This window comes from Corvus hawaiiensis, chromosome 1, assembly GCF_020740725.1.
Source record: "Corvus hawaiiensis isolate bCorHaw1 chromosome 1, bCorHaw1.pri.cur, whole genome shotgun sequence".
Taxonomy (NCBI): Eukaryota; Metazoa; Chordata; class Aves; order Passeriformes; family Corvidae; genus Corvus; species Corvus hawaiiensis.
The window spans coordinates 8,123,948-8,144,606 of NC_063213.1; the positions used below are offsets into that span (position 1 = coordinate 8,123,948).

A 20,659-nucleotide genomic window follows, 5' to 3' on the forward strand; every position below is an offset into this window, starting at 1 on the left:
GATAACCAAAGTACAGATATCTCCTTGCTAAGAGAAAAAAAACACCCCTAAAAAGGACCACCTTGTGATCAGGCAAAATACTTCCCTGGTGCAAAGAGCAGCTCCACGGGGAGACCAAACTTGGCTTTTTTTTAACGTTTTTAAAGTGACAATTTGCCTCCCTGGGAACCTATAGCATGAAATCTGACTTTTTCATTTAGGATGTTTGGGGCACTTTGGCACACTTTGGTCCTACCGTGCCAGATACTCTTGTCACAGGTTCACAAGTGCCTGAGCCCTAGCTGAGGAACCCATGGCACATCTCCCTGAGGAATGGCATCACTGCTGTCCAGATGCCTACGTGCTGAGTCCCTGATGGGTCAGGGGCTGCACAGAGACATCCCCCCTGCCCTGAAGAGTGGCATCATCCCGCCTGCTTCTAAATGCAGTTGGTTTAATCCTGTTCTGGGAAAAGCATAAACACTTTGCATGTCCAGGATGTTGGTGGTGCTTAGGTCCTTCTTGCTGCACATAGGTCAGCTTTTGCTGCAACCAGCAGATCCCACAAAGCTACACCTTTCCTTCTGCACCTGGTATTGTTCAGCTCCTGCTGGAAGGCACCAGAGCACCTGAGGGATCTACATCACCCCATGCACTGGTGGGTACCAACTGCATGCCTTCCACGGTGGCACCGCCAGCTCAGCTCCACGCTGCTCGGCACTGACAAAAGCAAGACACCAGAGCTTATTTGAAATGAAAATGTTTCAGAAGGGCTTGTCCCATATCCTGTGCTCAGTGCAGAGGATGTTCGTACTTGTGCTTGGGAGCCAAGGAGCCAAGGACAACACCTGTGATGCTGCCTGTCACAGTGCTGGTTGCAGAGATCAGGGCACTCGCTCACTGTGAACGACCCCTTTCACACCCACACGGCACTAAAGGCAGGCCCCAGTGGCTCCCTGCTGTCTCCGCAAGTGACTCGGGAGCGGTGGGTGGGAGAGCTCTGACTGTTCTGTGTCTGATGCCCAGGACAGCTCCTGGTGTCAGCACTGAGTCTCTCGGACTGAGCCCCGGTGCACAGACCCGGCTGTGTTGTACCCACACCCAGCCACTGGGGACTTCTGTCCTTTCCATGAGCTGCCCTAAAACTGGACTTTGGAAAGTGGGAGGTTCCCAAGACCCCCAAAAGTCCCAAGCAAGAAGTCTATGTTGGGTGTCAGGGCAAGCCTCCATCCATATCTCCTCACCTTAGGGAGCAGATGGTCTTGGTCTCCTGCTATCCCTCCCAGAAACACATCCCCTTTTCCCTTTGACAGGGCACACATTAAGGGAAATTTCTTTCCCGGGACAGCTCTCCATGGTGCTCCTCAGCCCCCCACAGCTTTTTATCCCCACAGCACTGCATGTCCCCCTCCAGATTACATTAAGCAATGTGATGAGCACCTCTCCCACGAGCATGTATCTTCTCCCTTCCTTCCCCCAGGGGAAAATTGAGTGGGAATAGTTTTAATTAACTACACTGTACGTGCACGGTGTTTATACCTACGCAGGCAAGGCTGAACAAGTGTGCCTTGTTCTTGGAAAGAGAGGCACTGAGGTTTGTGGCCTCTCTGAAGTCCTAATCCCACAGTGGAGAACCAACTCCAGAGAGAGCTCTGGCTTTGAACTACGCTGGGCTTACCCCAGCACAGAGAGAGGGGTGAATGTGTCTGGGCCCAGAGCTTGGTCACTCTGCAGAGCTGAGGAAAGCCCATGTGCACCCCACACCAGGACCACTGGATGAGTCAAGGATGTCCCAAATGTAGCCTGGGACCTCATGGGGAGTCTGCAGAGGGCTGGTGTGACATTTTAGGCAGGATTCAGAAGTAAAGTTAGGACTCCTACATTCAGATGTATTTGCAGGTGTCTCTGTGAGCTCTTGGTGTCTCAGCTCACTCATTAGAGACCTCATCCAGCCAGACTCCACCAGCCAGAAGGTATCTCCTCTCCATGGAGGTACACGGAGACACAATCAGAAGCCAAAATTGTTTCTTAGCCTTGGTCTGGCTAAACCCTTGTGGGTCATCCTTGTGATGTATGTGTGTAATGCTGAGTTTAACATCATGGAAAAGCCAGCTGTCCTCTTTTCCAAAGATATTTAGAATGGACTTCAAATCCTGTAGGAAGCATGCTTATTTTATATATAAGAATGCTTAATACTGGCAGCTGTGAGACATCTAAAAATTAGATGAGTTTTTTACCAATGTGTAAATTACGCGGGCTTGGACTGTGTAAAGGTTTTGGATAGTCCCTGCATTTCACCATGTGCCCACAGAGGACATCCCTTAGAGTGGCACATGGGAAGTAGATGATACCTGATTCACTGTGTTTCTCATCATGTCGGCCCCATAGATGGTGGAAAATTATCCTCAGAGATGTTTTTCTGCCCATCTCTGGTAAAGCCAGGGAGACAACAAGCTACTTGCTCAAAATCAGAAGAAACCCCATCAAAGGGGCAAGGACCAAACCTGGTTCACTCAAAGCCCAGCATTGTTCTGGCAGCTTGTTTGTCCGTAAAAAGGAATTATTTTTTTTACTGTTTTCTCCTTCCTACAGCTATTTATAGTTTCAGTTCATAACCAGTGGTTAATACTTTCAAAGTAGTCAATCATGTGGTCACCCACACAGAAGATGTGAGTGATTCTGCTGCGCTGCCAAAGAAGCGTAGCCCATGATATTCAGGATCTTTCTGCAAGGATCAGTGGAGAGCTGTTGGCAGAGGGCAGGAAAGATGCCCTCCCGCCTTGGCAAGAAGGGCTTGCTGAGTCTACTAGACTGTGCAAGGCTCTGAGTGAGCTTGCAAAGCTGTTGCCTTCTCCTGAAGATGTCCTGTGTTGGATTTTCGTGGATATATTTATTTTTTAATTAATTTAATCCCCCCTCTTCAAGTGCAGCTGAAAGTTCCTGAGTACATGGGTTAAACCTCATTGCACTCTGGATCAAAGACTGACTGGTATTTCGTGCCTCCTCCTGCACTGTTGTGTAGTGACAAAGTTCCTGGTGACTTTAGTGGGAGAGAGGCTGTGTCCTGGGAGACAAAACTTAATTGAGTGTAATACCACAGGGCACATAAAGTAGGACAACACAGTCTGACCTCATTTTGCCCATCCATAACCCTACTGACATCACTGGGAGCTGCACTTATGCAGTCAGGGGATGACATTTGCCCACTCTTGGCTGCTCTAGGAAATTCTTACTTGCCTGATAAATTCTATTATTTAATGGTGCAATATAAGAGCGATGGATACACCAGGTAAAGCTGAGCAAACACAGCTCAGCTCCCTGCCTGTTTGAAGTTGTGGAAAGACTTCTTTTGACGCTGGTGGTTGTTGGATTGAGCCCACAGTACACAGTGATTCATAATAATTTTCCTCAATGAAAGCAACCAGGTTGGTTTGTTGTTATTTGTGGGATCACATACTCATTATTTGCTACTATTTGAATGGCAGTTGGACTTTCTGATGCCTGTGAACCCCGTAGCTTCCACTGGTGTTAGCACAAAATGGTTATTCACACAAATACTGTGCCAGAACAGACTTGTTTGATACTGTACATTTATTATGCTCCTGTTTCCAGAAAAACTTTGCTGAGTAGAAAGGGCATCATTTGGCAAAGCCAACAAAGCTTACACCAAACCAGTGACTATTCCAAGAGAATTGTTCATGAGCAATCCTGAGACTAATATTTATTTGCATTCATCCCTGTCTAATAATTAAAACCAGTTCTTACTGCTGTAGAAAACAGGATGGGGCTGACTTAAAAGGAAGATGTGAGATGGGTGAGTGAGGTTGCAGCTCGCTGCTCAGGGCAGGCTGCAGAAGCAGCAGCAGAGCTTGGCAGAGCTCTGAATGTCCCAGATTTTGAGCCTGAGATTTCTTAAAACTAATCTTGTTTTAACTCTTTGGTCTCCGTCCTCTCAGAATAAATGCAAAGAGAATATAAAGGAAGATTCTTGATAGATGGGATGCAATGCTGCTGTATTTAGGAAAACTGTTAGCTGATTGAACAATGCCAGTCCTCAGAGGGATGGAGCCCCTCCATCCTTGCAGACATGTGGGACCTGACAGAGGGTGGCCTCCAGCAGCTTGTTCTAAGCTGGCCTGGGCTGAGATGAGAGCTGGGACCACCAGAGGCTGCTTACAGCCTAAACTGCTCAAAACAAAAGCGCATGAAATGCTTTAATGCTCCAAACTAGCCAAAGCCTGAGCTGCCTGAGCTGCATCCTGCTTGTAAATAAGCTTCCTCCACCCAGGGAAACCCTATGACAGATCTGTGACACAGTGTCTGTCTGTCAGGAGACCAAAAGGATGTTGCTGTAATTGCACACAGACGTAGCATCCACTCCCTTGCAGAGAATGCCACCAAAAGACTCAAAACTTGGAATGATACAGCATTCCCAAGGATATTTTCCTGTGAGTACATCCCCTTTTCAAGGGGGCATCCTGGTGTCCCAGGGGTCTGGTCCAAGGCAAGCTCTGCCCCAGAGATGGGGTGAAGAAGAAGGGGTCCCTGTGCCATTCCCAGAATCCAGCGAGCTGGGCAGATCTGCATGGTGTTCTCACAGCATCCCTGCTCCCCTGTCCGTGTCCAAGCCCTCCTGCCCTTGGGCAGCAGCCAGATGTGAGTTTGGTGGCCAAGGAACCCTCCACAGTCACGCCACACAGAGCATCCCTTGTCACCTCTCCTCCTCAGTAATACAAACGGACATTTGTTCACACCAAACTGAGCAAATCTAATATTTATTTCACATTTAGGACACAGGACATCAAAACAAATATTTTTACCCCAAAAAGATTTCCTGACCTTGTGGTTTCACTCCTGATTTGCAGCAATATTTGTCTGAAGAGATGTCTTGCTCTCACTTAAAAATGAAAGGAAAAGAACTTATAAAGGATCCTGCACTCAGCTTTAAGGTGCACAATTGCCTGTGCACCCAGATCACCTCTGGATGCCACTCTTGATTTCACTGGAACCAGGACAAGACCATTAAACTCGTATTTTCCTGGATTTGTTCACTATTTTTCATCCCTGAAAACCAAAATTACTTAAATATGTAAGCCTAAACACCCCAAATGCAAAGCATTAAAAATTATATTTAACAATCTTGGCACAAACAGACCTCCTATCAAATCTGAGACAGCCCCATCGCTTGTAAAGATGCATTTTTTAAAGATGATTTTTTCCCTTTCAGCCTGCAGAGGCCAAGGATCACATTAACACTGCTCCTTTGAAAGCTCTGATGGGCTCTGTACATGGAAAATTGACCTTTTTTTCCAGTTAAGTTTGAACTAGTTTTAGGTAGAAACTGCTGAAGAGAGAATTTCAAAAGCTTAAGAAATTCAGTGGTCCCTTATGGATTGCAGTAATGAGTAAGATAAAATGCTCTTTCTGGTTTCCTTCCCCCTGTAATTGAAATAGATGCTGTACTGGGGCTGCAAAACTGCTGCCCAATTATCACCCAACCAGGCTGATTTACATCTGCTCAGCCTCGGCGTGACGTGAAATGCTCAGGAGGGCCAATGTAAACATGTTTATATCCTGATAGGATATGCTGAGCTCCTAATATCAGGATAATAATATTTTATCTGTATACATATATGTGCATATATATGTCTAACCATCCAGCTAAGCAAACTTTCCCATGTGAGGGCACAAAGAGCTGCTGGCTGAGGCACAGCACAGCTACTTGGCTGTGAAAGACCTGGTTCACCCCAGTGCTTGGCTTGGATTTTAGTTGCACTGTGGATGTGATCCTCTTTTACTGGCCCATCCAAGCTTCCCTTTGGAGGGTTTCCCTGGTGTCTGAGCACCAGGGCACTGCTTGAACTATTGGTCAGGTAAACACAAACTACTCCCAGTCTCATTAGGGTCATTTCTCACGTTCGCTTGGGTGAGGGAGGTGGAGAGGACAGGCAGCTGCTGCTGGCCTGCCCTTCAGGGCACCTCTGGCCTCCCCGCAGAACCCTTCCAAATGAGTTGGCTTTGCAAAGCCATGCAGTATTTCACAGGTAAATGACAGACTGTCTACGTGGCTGTAGGTGGGAGGAGAGGGATGTTGTGACCACCACATGAAGCGGCACCAGCACAATTCCTGACATGTTTGAAGAGTCCAATACCAAATCCCACAGGATCCCCACTCTGCGTTTCAATGTCATCAGGGTAAAATCCTCAGAGAGTGTGAGATAAGAATGCCATCACATATCAGACATTTCAGGAAGTCTCTGTAATTTCTTTAATTATTCAGACAACAGAGCACAAGGATAATAGCTTCAAGTACATTCTTATACATTATTTTGACAGTAATAGATACGTATTTAGTCATAAACTATTCTGTAGCCACCACTATGTGTACATTTTATACAAACTATTGCCATACTTGGACCCTGAAAATGGACAGTGACATCTCCTAGATGTTTTGCACAAAGTTATGGCAGTACATCCTTCATATAAGAGCTGTAGCTATGGGTTGGATTGGCCCATCTAAGGAAGCACTTCTAACACACCACTGAGGGGTGATCCTGATGAGAGGTGCCAGAGGGAGAGGTGAAATACAGACATGATGAGAGGAGGACATGAAGCTGCTTGGAATAAGTGCAACGGAGAACATGGCACAGCATTTCTCTGCTTGGTGAAACAGGCTGATCCTGGCGTAAGAGCATCTTAGCTTCTCTCACACCACAAAGCTCTGAGCTCATCTCGGCCTTTGGGTGAAGATTAAATGAGGCAATGTCTGGTGTGGTCCCATCCAGGCACATGCCCTGCCCTGACACAAGCGTGGGCTCTGGTCTGATGGCTCTTTTACATCTCAGTTGTGATTTTGACTGAAAGCCCTCAAGCCAGTGGCTTTAAATTTGATCATTGACATCCCTAAACACCTCCACCACCCAACCTCTGGAGAAGGGACCTTCCAACACGGTCATTTCTTTGAGTGCAAAGGCCTTAAAAAACATCAACCACCTCTCAGAGACACGGTAAGAGAGCTCAGACACCCAGACGCTGCTGTACTAAGGCCAGACTCTTACAGCAGAGACTCATTTGTTCCACGATCACATTCTCACATGCCCCAAATCAGCTGGGTTTGCAGCCCCCAGCACATCCCAAAGACAGGGAGGTGGCAGAGTCCGAGCTGGGGTGGGCAGCAAGCCCTCAGCACCCACCAGGCAGTCCACAGTCCCCCGTGATGCCTCATGTCGGGTGGGCATGGGGTGGCTTGGTTCCTCTCCTGGCGCTGCAGTACGCTGTGGTCACTCCGAAGTCTCACCAGCCTGGCCATGTCCGATCTTTGGAGGCTGGAAGTGGGCCTGGACTAGAGGTTGACAGGAAGAAGAGACCACATCCATCTGTTGGGGCTTGACACAGCAGTGCTCATGCATGGGGCTCGGCCATCAGCTCCTGACAGTGCTCCAGAAACTCCTAGGATTTCAGCGTGGAAGAGCACTGTCTACACTCTCTGGAGATGGCCCCAGGCAGGGGCATTCCGGGAGGCCTTGGAGCTGCCGTCCATCCCGACAGAGAACATGGCTGTTTCTCTGGAGCAAAAGGCCTGGTGGATGAACATCCTAGACTGGTGAGTAATGGAAACCAAAGAAAAGGTGAGAAGACATTCAAGGCAAGCTCCCTTCCAGCACGGTCCCGTCGCAGACGCGCACACACATGCACACACAATGTTTTGCAAAATTTTTAAAGGGATCCTGGAAACCCTCCATGGAGGAGCACACGGTGCAGCAGAACCTCACTGATCAGCACCTGTCAAGGATGATCCCCTTGGGGTGGGTTGGGGCTGGGACCAGGCAGGGGACGCAGCGCTGGCCGCACCACTCAGCTCCTAAAACACATCTCCAGCACATTCAACCATGGGTGGCTTGGGACGGACTCCTGCGTTACAGCTAAGGAATGTCTCTCAGGATAAATGAACAAATCTTTATCCTTTTGTTTGTTTTGCAAACGGCGTTTGGTCTGTTCTCAGTGGCCCCAAGCCCTGTGCTGTTATTCAAAGCGGCCAGTGAAATCTGGTGGCCATCTCCTTCTTCCAGCATCAGCCACATGAATCCCTCTAACTCACCAAAGTCAATGTCTCTCCCTCAGGTTTCCATCTTCTGGGCACCCAAATTGAAGCCCACTGAAATCCCGGTGTTGTCCCAAGGTGAAGACAGCTGCCTGCCTTCACATTAACGTGCTTCAAAGGGAAAACTTGCTTTAACGTCCTCAGAAATCAATTTTAAGAGCCATCCACAGTCTCCAGACCAGACTGGGAAGTGGACATGGAGCCGGTGCTGGAGCTGGAAGAGAGGAGCATCACCTGAGCGCGGATGGGGAGCCAGGGCTCTGGCAAAGGAAAACCCGTCTGCCGGTCGCTCGTGCAAATAAGTGAGGTTCTACTGTCAGTACAAGAGATTCCAGGTTATGCACAGATGTGATGGATTCATTTCCTTAATTAAAGTACCAAAATTAAATGTTATAAGCAACACATCTAAATAAAATAACGGGCACTCATTTAGGCATCATAATTCCTAAACCAATAAGCAAAAAGGAAAAAAAAAATGGGATGCACCAGGAACTCTTAGTTATTATATACTAACCAAACTGTGCATGGCACATTTTATTTCTATAAAACTATTAAAACTATTACAAAATATTCAAAAATACATTTTAGTAAATTTACAGCAGTTATTTCTCAATTTATTAATGCAAAACATCCTTTTCCCCCCTCTGTACAAACTACCATCTCCATCGTCACAGAATTGCCGCCATGTGCGCTTTTTAAAAAATATTATTTTCTAATAAACTTTTTCTGAAGTTAAAAATAACAAAGTTTCTTACGGTTTTTGCAAACAAAAAGTTTGTGTAACAGTCTTGACTTCCATGAACATGGCCAAATGGTGTTTTTACAACGCAAAACATGGAAAACAATACAGGAAATGATGTTACATTTGAAACTATTTAAATTAAAATAATATATTCTCATATTTTACACTATTTCAAAAAACGAAATGTGATTCAGTTAAGTATTGATCTCTCAAAAAAATCTAATTTACAATTCTGTGTATAAAAATATAATTTACGGACCCCCATGAAGTTTGTCTTTTTTGTGTGTGTTTGTTTGTTTGTTTGCTTGTTTTTTAGGCTTGCTGAAATGAAGGAGCAATGTAATGGAGAGATGGGAAAGTACAGAATTTTGCTTTCTGAAAGTCAGGACACACGTGACATGTAGAAAAATAGACTCTGCGCAGTTTTACTTGGCCTCACAAAATAATTTTTTCCCCTGTGAGTACAGTTCACATGATAATAAATTATCAAAGAAACTATTTAAGGCTCTTGAAGGTCCGGTTCATATCATTTAAAACATCTATTCAAAATACCAAAGAAATAAATATCCAGGAGAGGAGGGAAAAAAAAAAAACCAACCAACAAACAAAACAAAAGAACAAATAAAAATATATATATATTTATAAACTAAACAGAACAGAACTTCCAGGGGTCTTTGTTTCCCTTAAAGTCTACTTTGGACTGTCCTACTTAATTATTATTATTTTATTATTATTATTTTTAAGTCTTAATCCGTGCTCTCTTTTAAAAATATGTATTTTTTTCTTTTTTTACTCTTTTAGGTTTTTCTTTTCTTTTTTTTTTTTCCTCTTTTTTTTTTTTTTTTTTTTTCTCCTTTCTCTCTCTCTCTCTCTCTCTCTCTCTCTCCGTGTCTCTGTCTCTCTGCTGGAGCCTGGCGGGTGGCCGGGGTGGCGCAGGGTCCCCTCAGCTGGATGACACCACCATGCCCAGCGGGTGCAGAGAGTCACTATCCAGCACCCAGCTGCCGATGCGGTAGAGGAGCCGAGAGTACCAGTGGATGCCGGGGGTCGGCGGCTCTCCCATCGGGGCGCCCACTGCGGAGGGGCAGAGCGCGGCCAGCACGGCCTGGAGCAGGCGGAAGGGAGCGAAGGCCCAGTGTGCCCAGCTGTGCTCCTCGATGACGGCGTAGCACGAGGCCAGCACGCGGTCGATGAGGATGGTGCCCTGGGCAGTGAGCGGGGCGTAGGCGCCCGAGGCCTCCTCCCGCAGCGACACGCGGTGCACGGCCGCCAGCAGCAGCCGCCGCCCGCCCTCGCCCAGCACGAAGACCCGCTGGCCCGGCCGCACGCGGCTGGCGAACAGCGCCCGGCTGCCGGCGGCCCCGTCCTGCGACTGGTTCTGCTGGGGGGCCACGAAAAGGAGGTGGGCGGCCGTCAGCAGCAGCCGGGCCCGGGGCTGCCGGGTCTCGATGACGTAGAAGAGCTTGTGGGAGCCGTCCTCCCGGTCGAGGAAGGTGAGGAAGTCGCTGTAGAGCAGACGGCCCTCCGTGTCGGCCACCAGCACCCTGTCTCCCGGCCTCAGGTCCTTCACCAGCTTGGTCCCGCCTTGCTCCAGGTGCACCGTGGCCGAGCCAGGGAAGCAGCCCCCAGATTTGGCCGCCACTGAGTTTTCTGTGCGAGGAGAGAGGCACAACAGGGTTAGAGGAGGCGCATGGCAGGCTGGGTCATGGGGGCATGGGGGAACTTATCACTTACCCAGCCACCCCAACCCACCCAAGAAGGTGCAGGACACAGCCCCACTTTCCTCTGAAATTCCTATGAACACGCCCCATTTGCACTCAGTGGGTCAAGTGAGAATCCCCTTCCTGCCAGCTTTGAGCCAGTGCGTTTCCCTCTAGGTTAGGAGTTACAAGAGTGATTTGTCTCATTAAGGAAGTGAGCCAAAATATTTCCACTGAGAAAACTGTTCCAGAACAAAATCTCTTCTGGAAGAACTTCTCACTTGGCTACTGTTTACCCTGCACTGACACCTGATGCCAGATAACTTGCAGGCTTTCAAAGCCAAGTGGTTTTGCTGGCATAAAGTTTCATCTCTAAGCAAGTGCCTGTGCTCACGATGCTCGGGGTGCCCACTCAGCTCTGACTCAAGGAGAACATCTAGGGTAGCAAACAGCAGGGAACAGGAGGAGGATTTGCCTAACGTGCACACGAATTTTGCCACTGCAAAGCAACAGCCTGAATTTCCCCAGTTCTACTCCACCATGCTGCACAAGCCCCCACGCTGACTCCAGCCCTCACTGCTCTCCTGCTCAGCAGGAGTGGTGGCTACTGGGGCACATCCCACCCTCATGGCACCCCTGCTTGGCATCTCCAGCACTCTGCTTCACTCCTCTTTCAAAAAAGGGTAAAGTTTCTCCCTCCCCACTAGAAGAAGGATGCTCTTCCCTGTCTCAGGTCTTGCGGTCCCAGAGCAGCCCAACACCTGTGCCAGGCCCAAGTAAATGCCTCCTTCACCTCCTCCAGCTCTTGGGAGTTACTCATTTTAGATACTACATGCTGTCATCAGCTGTTGCTGCTTTCCAGTGCTACTGAGTGGAACAATCTCAGAGTAAAAGAAAGCAAAAGCAACAATGAGACTCTAAGTCTCTCTTGCAAATCACTTTTTGGAAGCCCTGCTGCCTGTGGAGCAGTGGGAAAGCTGTGTTCCAGGCTGGTCTCTGTCTTAACAGAGGGACTTGCAGTGTTCCTAAAAGCTCTGGTTTTCTAAATATTGGGTAATACCCCATAGTATGTCATGGTAGCAAGTGTCTTTGCTACAGCTGTTGAGATTCCCCATCCCTCCCTTGCCTTTCCCTGCTTTCTCCCAGTTACTCCTTATACCAGTTAAGAGACCTGGTGATTTAGCTCCTAAAGATGGACAGATTTTATATTTTGCCTCTGTGGCTGTCACTGAAATTCCTATGATTTAAACAAATCCTTGGAGTGTCTCCTAATGACTTTCTCAGGAAGGACAGGAAGGGTGAAAATTAGACCGTTATTGATTTGCTAATGACTTTATCACTTCTCCTTCTGAAATGAAGCAGCAAGATCTCCAAGGCTTCCCTCTTCAGGGAGGACATGGCAACAAACAAGCTATGTGCTTTATGTGGAGGCCTCTGCTAGCAAACTACACCTTCCTACAAGCCGGCAGTAAAGGTCTGGCTAGAGCTCTGTTTGCATATTCAGGGACTTGATGAATAGATGTAGTAGTGTAGCAGCTCTACAAACATGCCAGTGAATTGGCAGAGGTGTGAAAATCTGCTTCTTTGAGCAGTGCTTGTTTGGGTTCTCTAATTAAAATCCAATAAAGGATCAGCATTGTCATTCTGATTCATGTAATAAATGCAGACACTCTTGGAAGAGAGGACACTTCCATTTTTTTCCCAGCTTCTTCCCCCCCTTTTCTCCCCCTCCCTATTTGTTCAGGTGCAGAAACCCTATGTGCCAATTCACACACATACTCTCCAAAAAACCCAGGACCTTCCAAGCACTATTTGCACAGCAGAGCCACTTTTCCAAGGCACTCAAGATCTGTATTTGAATTTTAAATGTAGAAGCTTGCTCTAAATACTTGCTGTAGCGCATTATCAATGTCCCTTTTACCACCCCTGCCTCTCCCTCCTCTGTTCTGGTGACAATAATTCAGGCCTTGGGGGAACTCTTCTTTGCATTCCAGTCTCCTGGATCATACTTTTTGCAAACAGAGATCTAGATAAAGAATCTTCCTGCTGGCATTATGGGATTAATCTTCTCATGAGATGCTCTGTCATGAAACGAGGTTTGGACAGTTTAAGATCAGGCTGAGAGGATGGAATTCAAGCCTGCTCCCTTCAGACTGCCTCGTACAGTCACACGACCCTGCCTGACACCCTCTAAATATTGCCCCCAAGTCCGTGTGTGCCGAATCTCAATGAGCAGCTTGGGGTTGCTCCTCTCCTATGAAACACCCCTGTGGTGGATTAGGAGGTGCTCCTGGGCTAAGGTCATCGTGCACCACAATCGGACACCTTGCGCTACAAAGCCCATCTTGGCTATTGAAAGGGGTGTTTCGGATCTCCACACAGCTGACAGTTTTGCAGGGCCTCTTTTCAGCTAGAAAGGACCCAGGAGCTGAACAAAAGCAGTAGCAGGCTCTCAGGACAAAGCCCACATGGGGCAGGAGAGGTGCTCAGCCCCTGGGGAGCTCTGGGCTGTAATGGGGAGAATAAACCCCTCCTGCAGGTGGGCCGGGCTGGTTTCCCTGCCGTGGGGCTGCTGGGTTCGAAGCAAACGGCTATATTTAAAGAAAGCCCATTATTTTCTTTTGCAGCCAAGTGTTTCTTGACACATCCAGCAGGTTGCTGGGCTAGAGTATGCTCTTAAAAAGAGCTTTGGATGTCATACAGCTGGATGGAGGGAGGCGGTGGAGCTGGGGGCTGGCACTTGTCAACAGATTTGCTACCCCAAAAAACGAGTCAAGTGTGAAGAAAAGGAACTCTGCGAGTTGGGGATTTCTTGTGAGCTGTTCCCGGGCTGAGACAGCGTGTGGCGTTGTAAGCACAGGGGAGGGGAGGAAAAAAATTATGTGTATGTGTATCCCTGTCTGGGAATTTCCTAGCGGCTACCGCTGAAGGAGGCTGGGGACCACGTTACTTATTTATTTTCCTGGCCGGCTCCCACTCGGAGATTAGCGCTCGCGAGTAAGGCGTGCAGCCAGCGGGGCGGCTGGAGACGGCCACGAGTGTTTGTGTTGAACATGCTCCTTGGATGGGGAAAGCAGTAGATCCCACGGGGGGAGGAGAAGGGTGTGTGGCTGCGACGCAGAGCTCGTGGGAAGGCTGGCCGAGCAAATCACCCAAATAAAAACGCTGTGAAAAACAGTTGCAGCTGGGCTTTTTTTTTCCCCCTTCCCCTTCATTCTTTCCTTTCCCCCACCTCTGCTACGGCGGGGTCACTAAGAGGCGGGGGAAGGCCGGCTGCGCCCTCGGGGCTCCATTCCCATCCCTGCGGGAGCCCCGACGGGGCGGGCCGGGTGATGGGGACCCTGCAGGGACGGGAGGAGGGAGCCCGGCGGCAGACACAGGGCGCAGAAGGCTCTGGGGCGCTGAGTCGTGGCCCGGGGGTGTCCGCCCACTTCGACGCGTCCCTGGGCAGGCTGCCCGCCTTACCTGCTTTGACGGAGCAGTGGATGTGTGCCTTGGACTCGTAGTAGACCCAGTCGAAACCAGCCTCGACAGCCAGGCGGGCCAGCATGCCGTACTTGCTGCGGTCCCGGTCCGAGGTGGTGATGTCCACGGCGCGGCCCTCGTAGTGCAGGGACTCCTCGGAGTGGTGGCCGTCCTCGTCCCAGCCCTCGGTAACCCGCAGCTTTACCCCGGGCCACTGGTTCATCACAGAGATCGCCAAGGCGTTCAGTTTGTCCTTGCAGCGCTGCGGGGACACGGGCAGACAGGGAAGGGTCATTGTGGGGGTGCTGCAGCCAGGGGAACACTCCCCCTTCTCTATCTATACCCCCCTGGGCCTCATCCTGCCCTCCCTGCCCAGCCAAAGAGGGGGCATCCCTCTGCTCCCTGCCAAACACACCCCAGGATGGGCTCAGCCAGAACTGAGCATCTTTTCCCCCGCTGCCAGGGAGGGACGGGGAGGCAGGTGAGGAGGAGGAGAGTGAAACCTGGGGATACAGGATGAACAGACGCTGAAACACCACAAATACCCACAGGGATGAAGCCGCCCCCTCACCCGGCACCTGTTGCAGGGACAGGGGGTCCCGCTCCGCCGCACCACCGGCGCTGGGCTGTGAGTGTGGCGGTTCAGAGCCACCTGCACGCAGCAAATTCCCTCTGCTAAGTGCCCTGTGCCTTCCCGAGAGCAAAGTTTCTGCCCAGAACAAACATTCGCCATATATCTCGGAGTCACAAATTCCCCCCCGGAATGTCTCTCCTGGTCTTTTCAGCTTAATTCTGTGTTGAAAAGGGTATCAATACATGTTAACAGCCTTTATGTGCTGTAGGGAGGGGTGGTTTATTTTTCTCTCCCTTCGCCCATCACTCATTAGAGCCCTCAAAGCTGCATGGGCTGGGAGCCTTCACTCTGCTTCAAACATACATCGGCGCTCGCCTACAAAGCCGAGCAAATCCATACAATAATATAGCTCTTAGTGGGAAGATGAAAAGCAAGGGAGGGCCAAAGAGGGAAGTTAAGCAAAGCAGGGATGCCATGCAAGATAGGAGCCCTTTTGTGTGGAGTGAAACCCTTCCAACTGCTTGGAGAAAGCACTGCAGGGTTTTTCATCGACCTCCAGAGCCACCAGCCTTCCCTGGGTTGAACTGGGCCCAGCAGCACCAGGGCACGCAGGGACCAAGTAATAAGGGGCACAGGATGGGGGAAAATGAGGAAAAGGGGAGCGGCAGCCCTGGAGGGGGATGAGCTCTAAATGAAACCCTGAAAGTTTTGGGGGGATTCCCATCTTAGCCAGGCAGGGAATAGACACAGCAGCAGTAGGGGAAAAGGACTCTCAGCCCTACAGAAAGAGAAAATCAGCACCGAAAGCATTGAAAAGTGCTTGACTAAAGGTACAGAGTTAGAAACACACACTTTGCCAGCTTTCTTCCTCCTTTTTGAGAGAAAAACAACCCATGGATATACCCGATGTGGTTGTCTTGATGCAAGTATCGATGCGGCTGAAAGCCACGGTGGGATTCAGTAAGCTGTGCTCCCAACACTTTCACTGGCCTGAGTGCCATGCTTGGCCTTCTGCAGGACCCTTCTCCCCAGTGGGCTCACAGCACACCCAGTAGCAGACCACAAAATCCCCCTTTCACAGCTCCCAGGAAGGCAAAGCCCCTCTGACGACGCTACTTTTAGGGACGTGACAAGGTTACTCAGCAAGAAAGATCCCATGTGTCCACCAACAGCCATGAAAGTGATTCCAGCAACACACAGGTATCCGAGAGATATAATACACAGTCGTGAGCTCACTTTGGACTCTCTGGCCTACCGTTTTATGGAGAGAGACGGGTGTTTGGGTTTCGGCACCGTTCCTGGCAGCAAAGTGCAGCAGCACAAGGAAGTTGATTTATTTTTTTCCCTCTCCCTCTCACACCCGAGTGGATAGATACGCTCCTTCACTGATTTACAGGGGAAGAGGGGCGAAGGATCAAACATGTCAGCTACTGATAAGGCGACAGCACTGCGCGACACGGCGATGTCTTGCCCCGCACGGAGGAGCGGGCGCGGGGGGCGCGGGCAGGGACGCGGACAGCGGTGCGGGCAGCGCCGAGGGGCTCTGGCCGCTCCGGCCCTGCCAGCACCAGTTCCCAGCTTCAGGCGAAATAAAGAAGAAGAAACAGCGTCCTAAAGGACTTTTCTCCCTTTTATACTGCCTGAGCTGGATTGTCAGAGTCAAAAGCCGTGAAGCCCAGACTATTTATTAATTCATTGGGTCGTGTGCCACAAATCAAGCCCAATTCTGTTCAGCCACCGTGAAGCTCAGCAGGGCTGCCTCCACTAACGCTTTGTGTGGAGGCAAAGTTGTTCAACAAGCCCTCTCCTGCCAGCTCCTAATCTCTTCACAAATGAATTGCTTGAAGGAAACACTTAACAGGTACCTGTCAGTGTAAACAACCTGGTGGGCTTCCTAAATGCCAAGTTGATCTCTAAATTCCTCACATCACGCACCGGTTGTGTGCCTGCATTACACGAGATTGCTATTTTATTTCATACAAATTCCAGCTTTATCATACTGACCTGGCCTCCTTATCTCTCTCCCGAATCCAGCCAATGGCCGGGTTGGGGGGAGGAAGGGGAGGAAGGGGGGAGCCCTTAGCAAACTGCTGGTGTCACCTGCAAAGTTGAAAACCTGACTTACCTACCTCTGTTTGCGTTCGCCCCCCCTCCCCTTCTGGAGTTAATATTAACTAGCGGCTAATGCATTCGGCAACCACTCTGCAAGTTTAACGATTCTGTCCATGAAAGATCTCTCCATGGTTGAAGGGCTCCCGAAGCCGGCGTTTAAAGGCTGGGATTTAACGAGAGGTTGCTGGCCGAGGGAGAGAGGGAAGGAGACGAAAGCAAGGCAGGGAGGCCAGCGGCAGGACGGCACCCCGGGTCGCCGGGGAACGGGGGACAAGGGCAACCATTCCGCTTGCTCCCCGGTCCCGCTCCGCTTCCCCGCTCCCTGCCTGGCCCAGGGGTGCCGGAGCCCCGCTCGCTCCCCGACCACGTTCCCCCACCTCGCTCCCCTCTTTGCCGCCGGGTACCCGGCCCTGCGGCCTCCCCGGCCCCGCTGCTCTCAGCCCACCTCCCCCCTTTGTGTCTAAGGCACGGGAACAAGCACTGAAGGAGGGGGGGAAAAGTATTTGTTTTCGTTTCGTTCGTCTGAGGGAAGTTGACAGAAGGTCAGGAGTTCAGACGCTGCCAGCTAATGCAGCGGGAGCGGCCAGCCGCGTAGCCGGCGCGGCGTGCCCCGGGAGAGCCGCGGGGCCGGGGTCAGCACGCAGCCCGCCCCCGGCCCGCAGCCCACCGCTCCCGACCGTGCCCCGGCTCCCCCCGCGCCCGCCGCCCCGCTCCGCTCCTCTCCGCCGCTCACACGCACCGGCGCATCCGCGCAGGGAGGGATGCGCCGAGCCCCGGCGGGAGCCCGTCTCCCGCGGAGCCGCCGCCGCCGCCGCTGCCGCCGGGCTGCGGAGGGAAGGGTGAAACCCGAGCCGGCGCGATCGATACGCGAGGGGAGTAAGTGGAGCTGAAAATGCGAGAGATGCGGCTCCGGAGGCAGCGGGGGCGGAGGACGGCGGGTGCGCGGAGGGGCGCGGGCAGCGCCCGAGAGGGGACCGGCACCCGCTCCGCTCCGCTCCGCTCCGCACCCCTGCGCGGGGCGGCGGCGGCGACGGGCGGAGGCGCCGCCGCGCTCTGAGGTGCGGTGCGATTTAAGGTGGTCGGGAGGAGATGGTGGCGGCCGCCGGTCCCTCGCCCCGAGAGACCCGGCAACGTGCGGAAAATCAGGCCGAGGAACGGGGAGAGTTTGGGAAATTCCACCCCCCACCCCCCCTTGCCCGCGTCCGCTCCCCGCCTAGTCCTTCCAGGCGAGTCTTGCTCTAGCACTGAAGGTGGGGCTTAAATGTATTAATATTAAAAAAGCGCTGTTGACCTATATTTGGAGGAAACCCATTTCCAGTGTCTAGATTGCATGTAGTTTCTGAAACTCCGGGATTGGCAGAGCAAATGACTTCACCGAGCTCTCTGTTGAGCATGAATAATAATTACGAGGTGACTCTCGGAGCGGTTCTCTCTCACACTCTTTCTCTCTCTTTCTCTTTCTCTCTCCTTTATCTTTTTTTCTTTTTTTTTTCCCCCATAAAATGGTTCCGCAATCCGATTCCACCCGAGATCCAATATTTACCCAGTTGTAAACCTTGTGCCATCAGATTTTTTAAAACAGAAGGTGATGCAATGCCGATAAGTTGCAAGTCCCTCCCCTATGGAAGTACCAAGGCATTGGCGGCGAGCATCCTTAAAGAAATATCAATATATTTACGCTCTGATGGGCACAATTGCAAATGATGGTATTGCAATACGAGCTATATAATACGGAATCAGATGAGGAACGGTCGATCCGGCTTCAGCTGCCTTTTGTGAGTGCACGACTGCATGCCTACTAAATTTAGACTATGCTCGCGAGGAAAACAATAATAATAATGAAGGTTAAAATGAAATGAAGGAGAAAAAAAGAGAAATTAAAGAATATATATATATATAAATCAAGTCAGCAGGAGCAGCAACCACGGACTACGTTTGTAATAATGAGTGGGTGGCCTGGCGGTCACTATACACTTGGGGTCCGCTGAGCTGTATGCAATTCGTTTGATCAAAGTGCATCCTTGGGGACAAATGCAAACAGCAATCACTAACCAAGTTACAGGGAACGCCATGGCACGGTAATGACTGTAAGTATCACACAGATTCCCCCACCGAATATCTAAACACCTCCAGCTCCAGCCCCTGCTAACTTGTCTGGATAGATGGTATTTACATTTAATGGGGAAACTAGCAGAGTTTGGAGGGGCGGGGGGAGGAGGGGGAGAGGGAAAGGGGGGGGCTTTCAAAAATACTAAGACAGATGCGTCCTTTAGGATTGCTCAGAGAGGTTAACAAACACAAATACAGGTATCTCTGTGGCTCTACCTGAGTCATCAGTCTGTCAGCTCCCGTGTTCTCTTCATCCTTAAAAATAATGTCAGGATTGTAATTTGGGGTTAGTTCTTTAAATCTCTCGGAGTTTCTTGTGATCTTCCCTTCATATCTTCCACTGGCCCCTAGGGTCTTCTCTGCCACATTGGGAATAAACTGCTTATAGGCTAAAGGGGTCAGCTTTTTGGGGTGTCTCCTTTTTCCAATGCCCCTGCCTGGTCCACAAGTCAGCCCAGAGGAGACTAAAAGAGCGCAGATGAAGCCCACCAAGAGAATTCTTGTCAACAGCAGCATTTCGTCCATTGAATCCAATTACTTCAAAGCTCTCTGTGCCTATCCCTGGCTGTCTCTCTAGAGCTCTCTCTCCTCCTATGTCCTTGTCTGCTTTCTGAATCGTATACTATCCACCGATCCCTAGCAAGACAGGTGCTGGAATGGCAGGCTTTAGGTCGCTGATAACGGAACACATCGGAGTTTGGTCGGGAGACAGCAATCGAGAGACAAAAAAAGGGTCTGATTTTAATGGTAGCAAAGCAAGACGCTTGTGAGAGGAGTCTGCCTTTAGTTCTATATTATAGCTGCCAGGGCCGAGAGCTGATTGGCCAAGGCGAGACAAGCTTGTCTTCTGATGTTTTAACCCTCAAAAAGGCAACAAATTCTTGAAAGATTTTTTTTTTCTTTTTACCTGAAGGGCTTGGAGCTGAGAGGGGTGGAGATCGTGCTTTCTTGGGATAACATCAATTACACGCTTTTTTTTTTTTCTTTTTTCTTTCTTTTTTTTCTTCTCCTTTTTTTTTTTTTTTCAAAAACTTTCTTGGCAGAATGGTACATTTGTCAGCAAGAGGAACAGATGCCTCTCTGAAAGAGGGGAAAAAAATTAAGATTTGCAGGCTACCTCAGTGCAAGTCAAGTTTGGAAGGGCAGTTGTGGTTAAATAAAATGCCGAATTATCGGGGCGCCGTGAAAATAGGAACGTATTTAGGCAATATTAACGCCCCGGGGGGGAATAATGACATTTCAGAGCGCACCCACCTAAATGGCTTTGTAACAGGTTTCTTGCCCCTGAAAAAGGAGATTGCTCTCTCTCCCAAAGACATACATTTTTAAACACATTCGCCTTTTAGCTGATAAATGACCACTTTAAAAGCAGAAACAGGTCTGATGCGAAGCGGCAGTTAAATGAAGTTAGGCTGTCTGACTTGTGTATCACACAACTGCAGTGTGGCACTTTTTTTTTTTTTTTTAATAAAATCAGGACTATCACCCAGTTTAAAATAACGTTGTATCTTCTGAAGTGCATGAATAATCAACTGATTAAAAATAGATGCTCTCCTGAGCACGCTGGGGCTATATTCTTTGTTTCTTTGGTCAAAGTCGGAGAGGAGCGTTTTAGACTCTTACACCTCCTTGCGGGGTGTCATTAAGTTTTTAAGAAAAGCATAGTGTTGAAAGCATCCGCAAACACAATTAACAGAGATCGATCCAAGCAAAGTGAATGGAAAGGGGATAAGTTTAATGTTAAATTAATTGTTATCTCATGCAGCGTGGCAAGTGATGTCTTTATCCCGATCTCCAAAAGCTACTAATCAGACAAAGGTGTTGAGAGACGAGCAAAATTGCAGAGATGAGGCTGATAGAGCAGGTTAGACAGATCA

At 49.7% G+C, this 20,659-nt stretch overlaps 1 protein-coding gene and 1 long non-coding RNA gene across 2 annotated transcripts; both read right to left on the bottom strand.

Moving 5' to 3' along the window:
• Positions 1–6,228: 6,228 nt before the first annotated feature.
• Positions 6,229–9,601, bottom strand: LOC125336798. Its single transcript, XR_007207856.1, has 2 exons — positions 8,078–9,601; positions 6,229–7,579 (listed from the first exon to the last, which is right to left on the bottom strand). It is a non-coding gene; the product is annotated as an uncharacterized LOC125336798 (long non-coding RNA).
• A 59-nt stretch (positions 9,602–9,660) lies between these two features.
• SHH (sonic hedgehog signaling molecule) lies at positions 9,661–19,568 on the bottom strand. Its single transcript, XM_048325974.1, has 3 exons — positions 18,999–19,568; positions 13,988–14,249; positions 9,661–10,472 (listed from the first exon to the last, which is right to left on the bottom strand). Exons 1-3 carry the CDS (start codon positions 19,305–19,307, stop codon positions 9,766–9,768), a joined length of 1,278 nt encoding a protein of 425 aa, XP_048181931.1. The 5' UTR covers positions 19,308–19,568; the 3' UTR covers positions 9,661–9,765.
• Between the last annotated feature and the right edge of the window lie 1,091 nt (positions 19,569–20,659).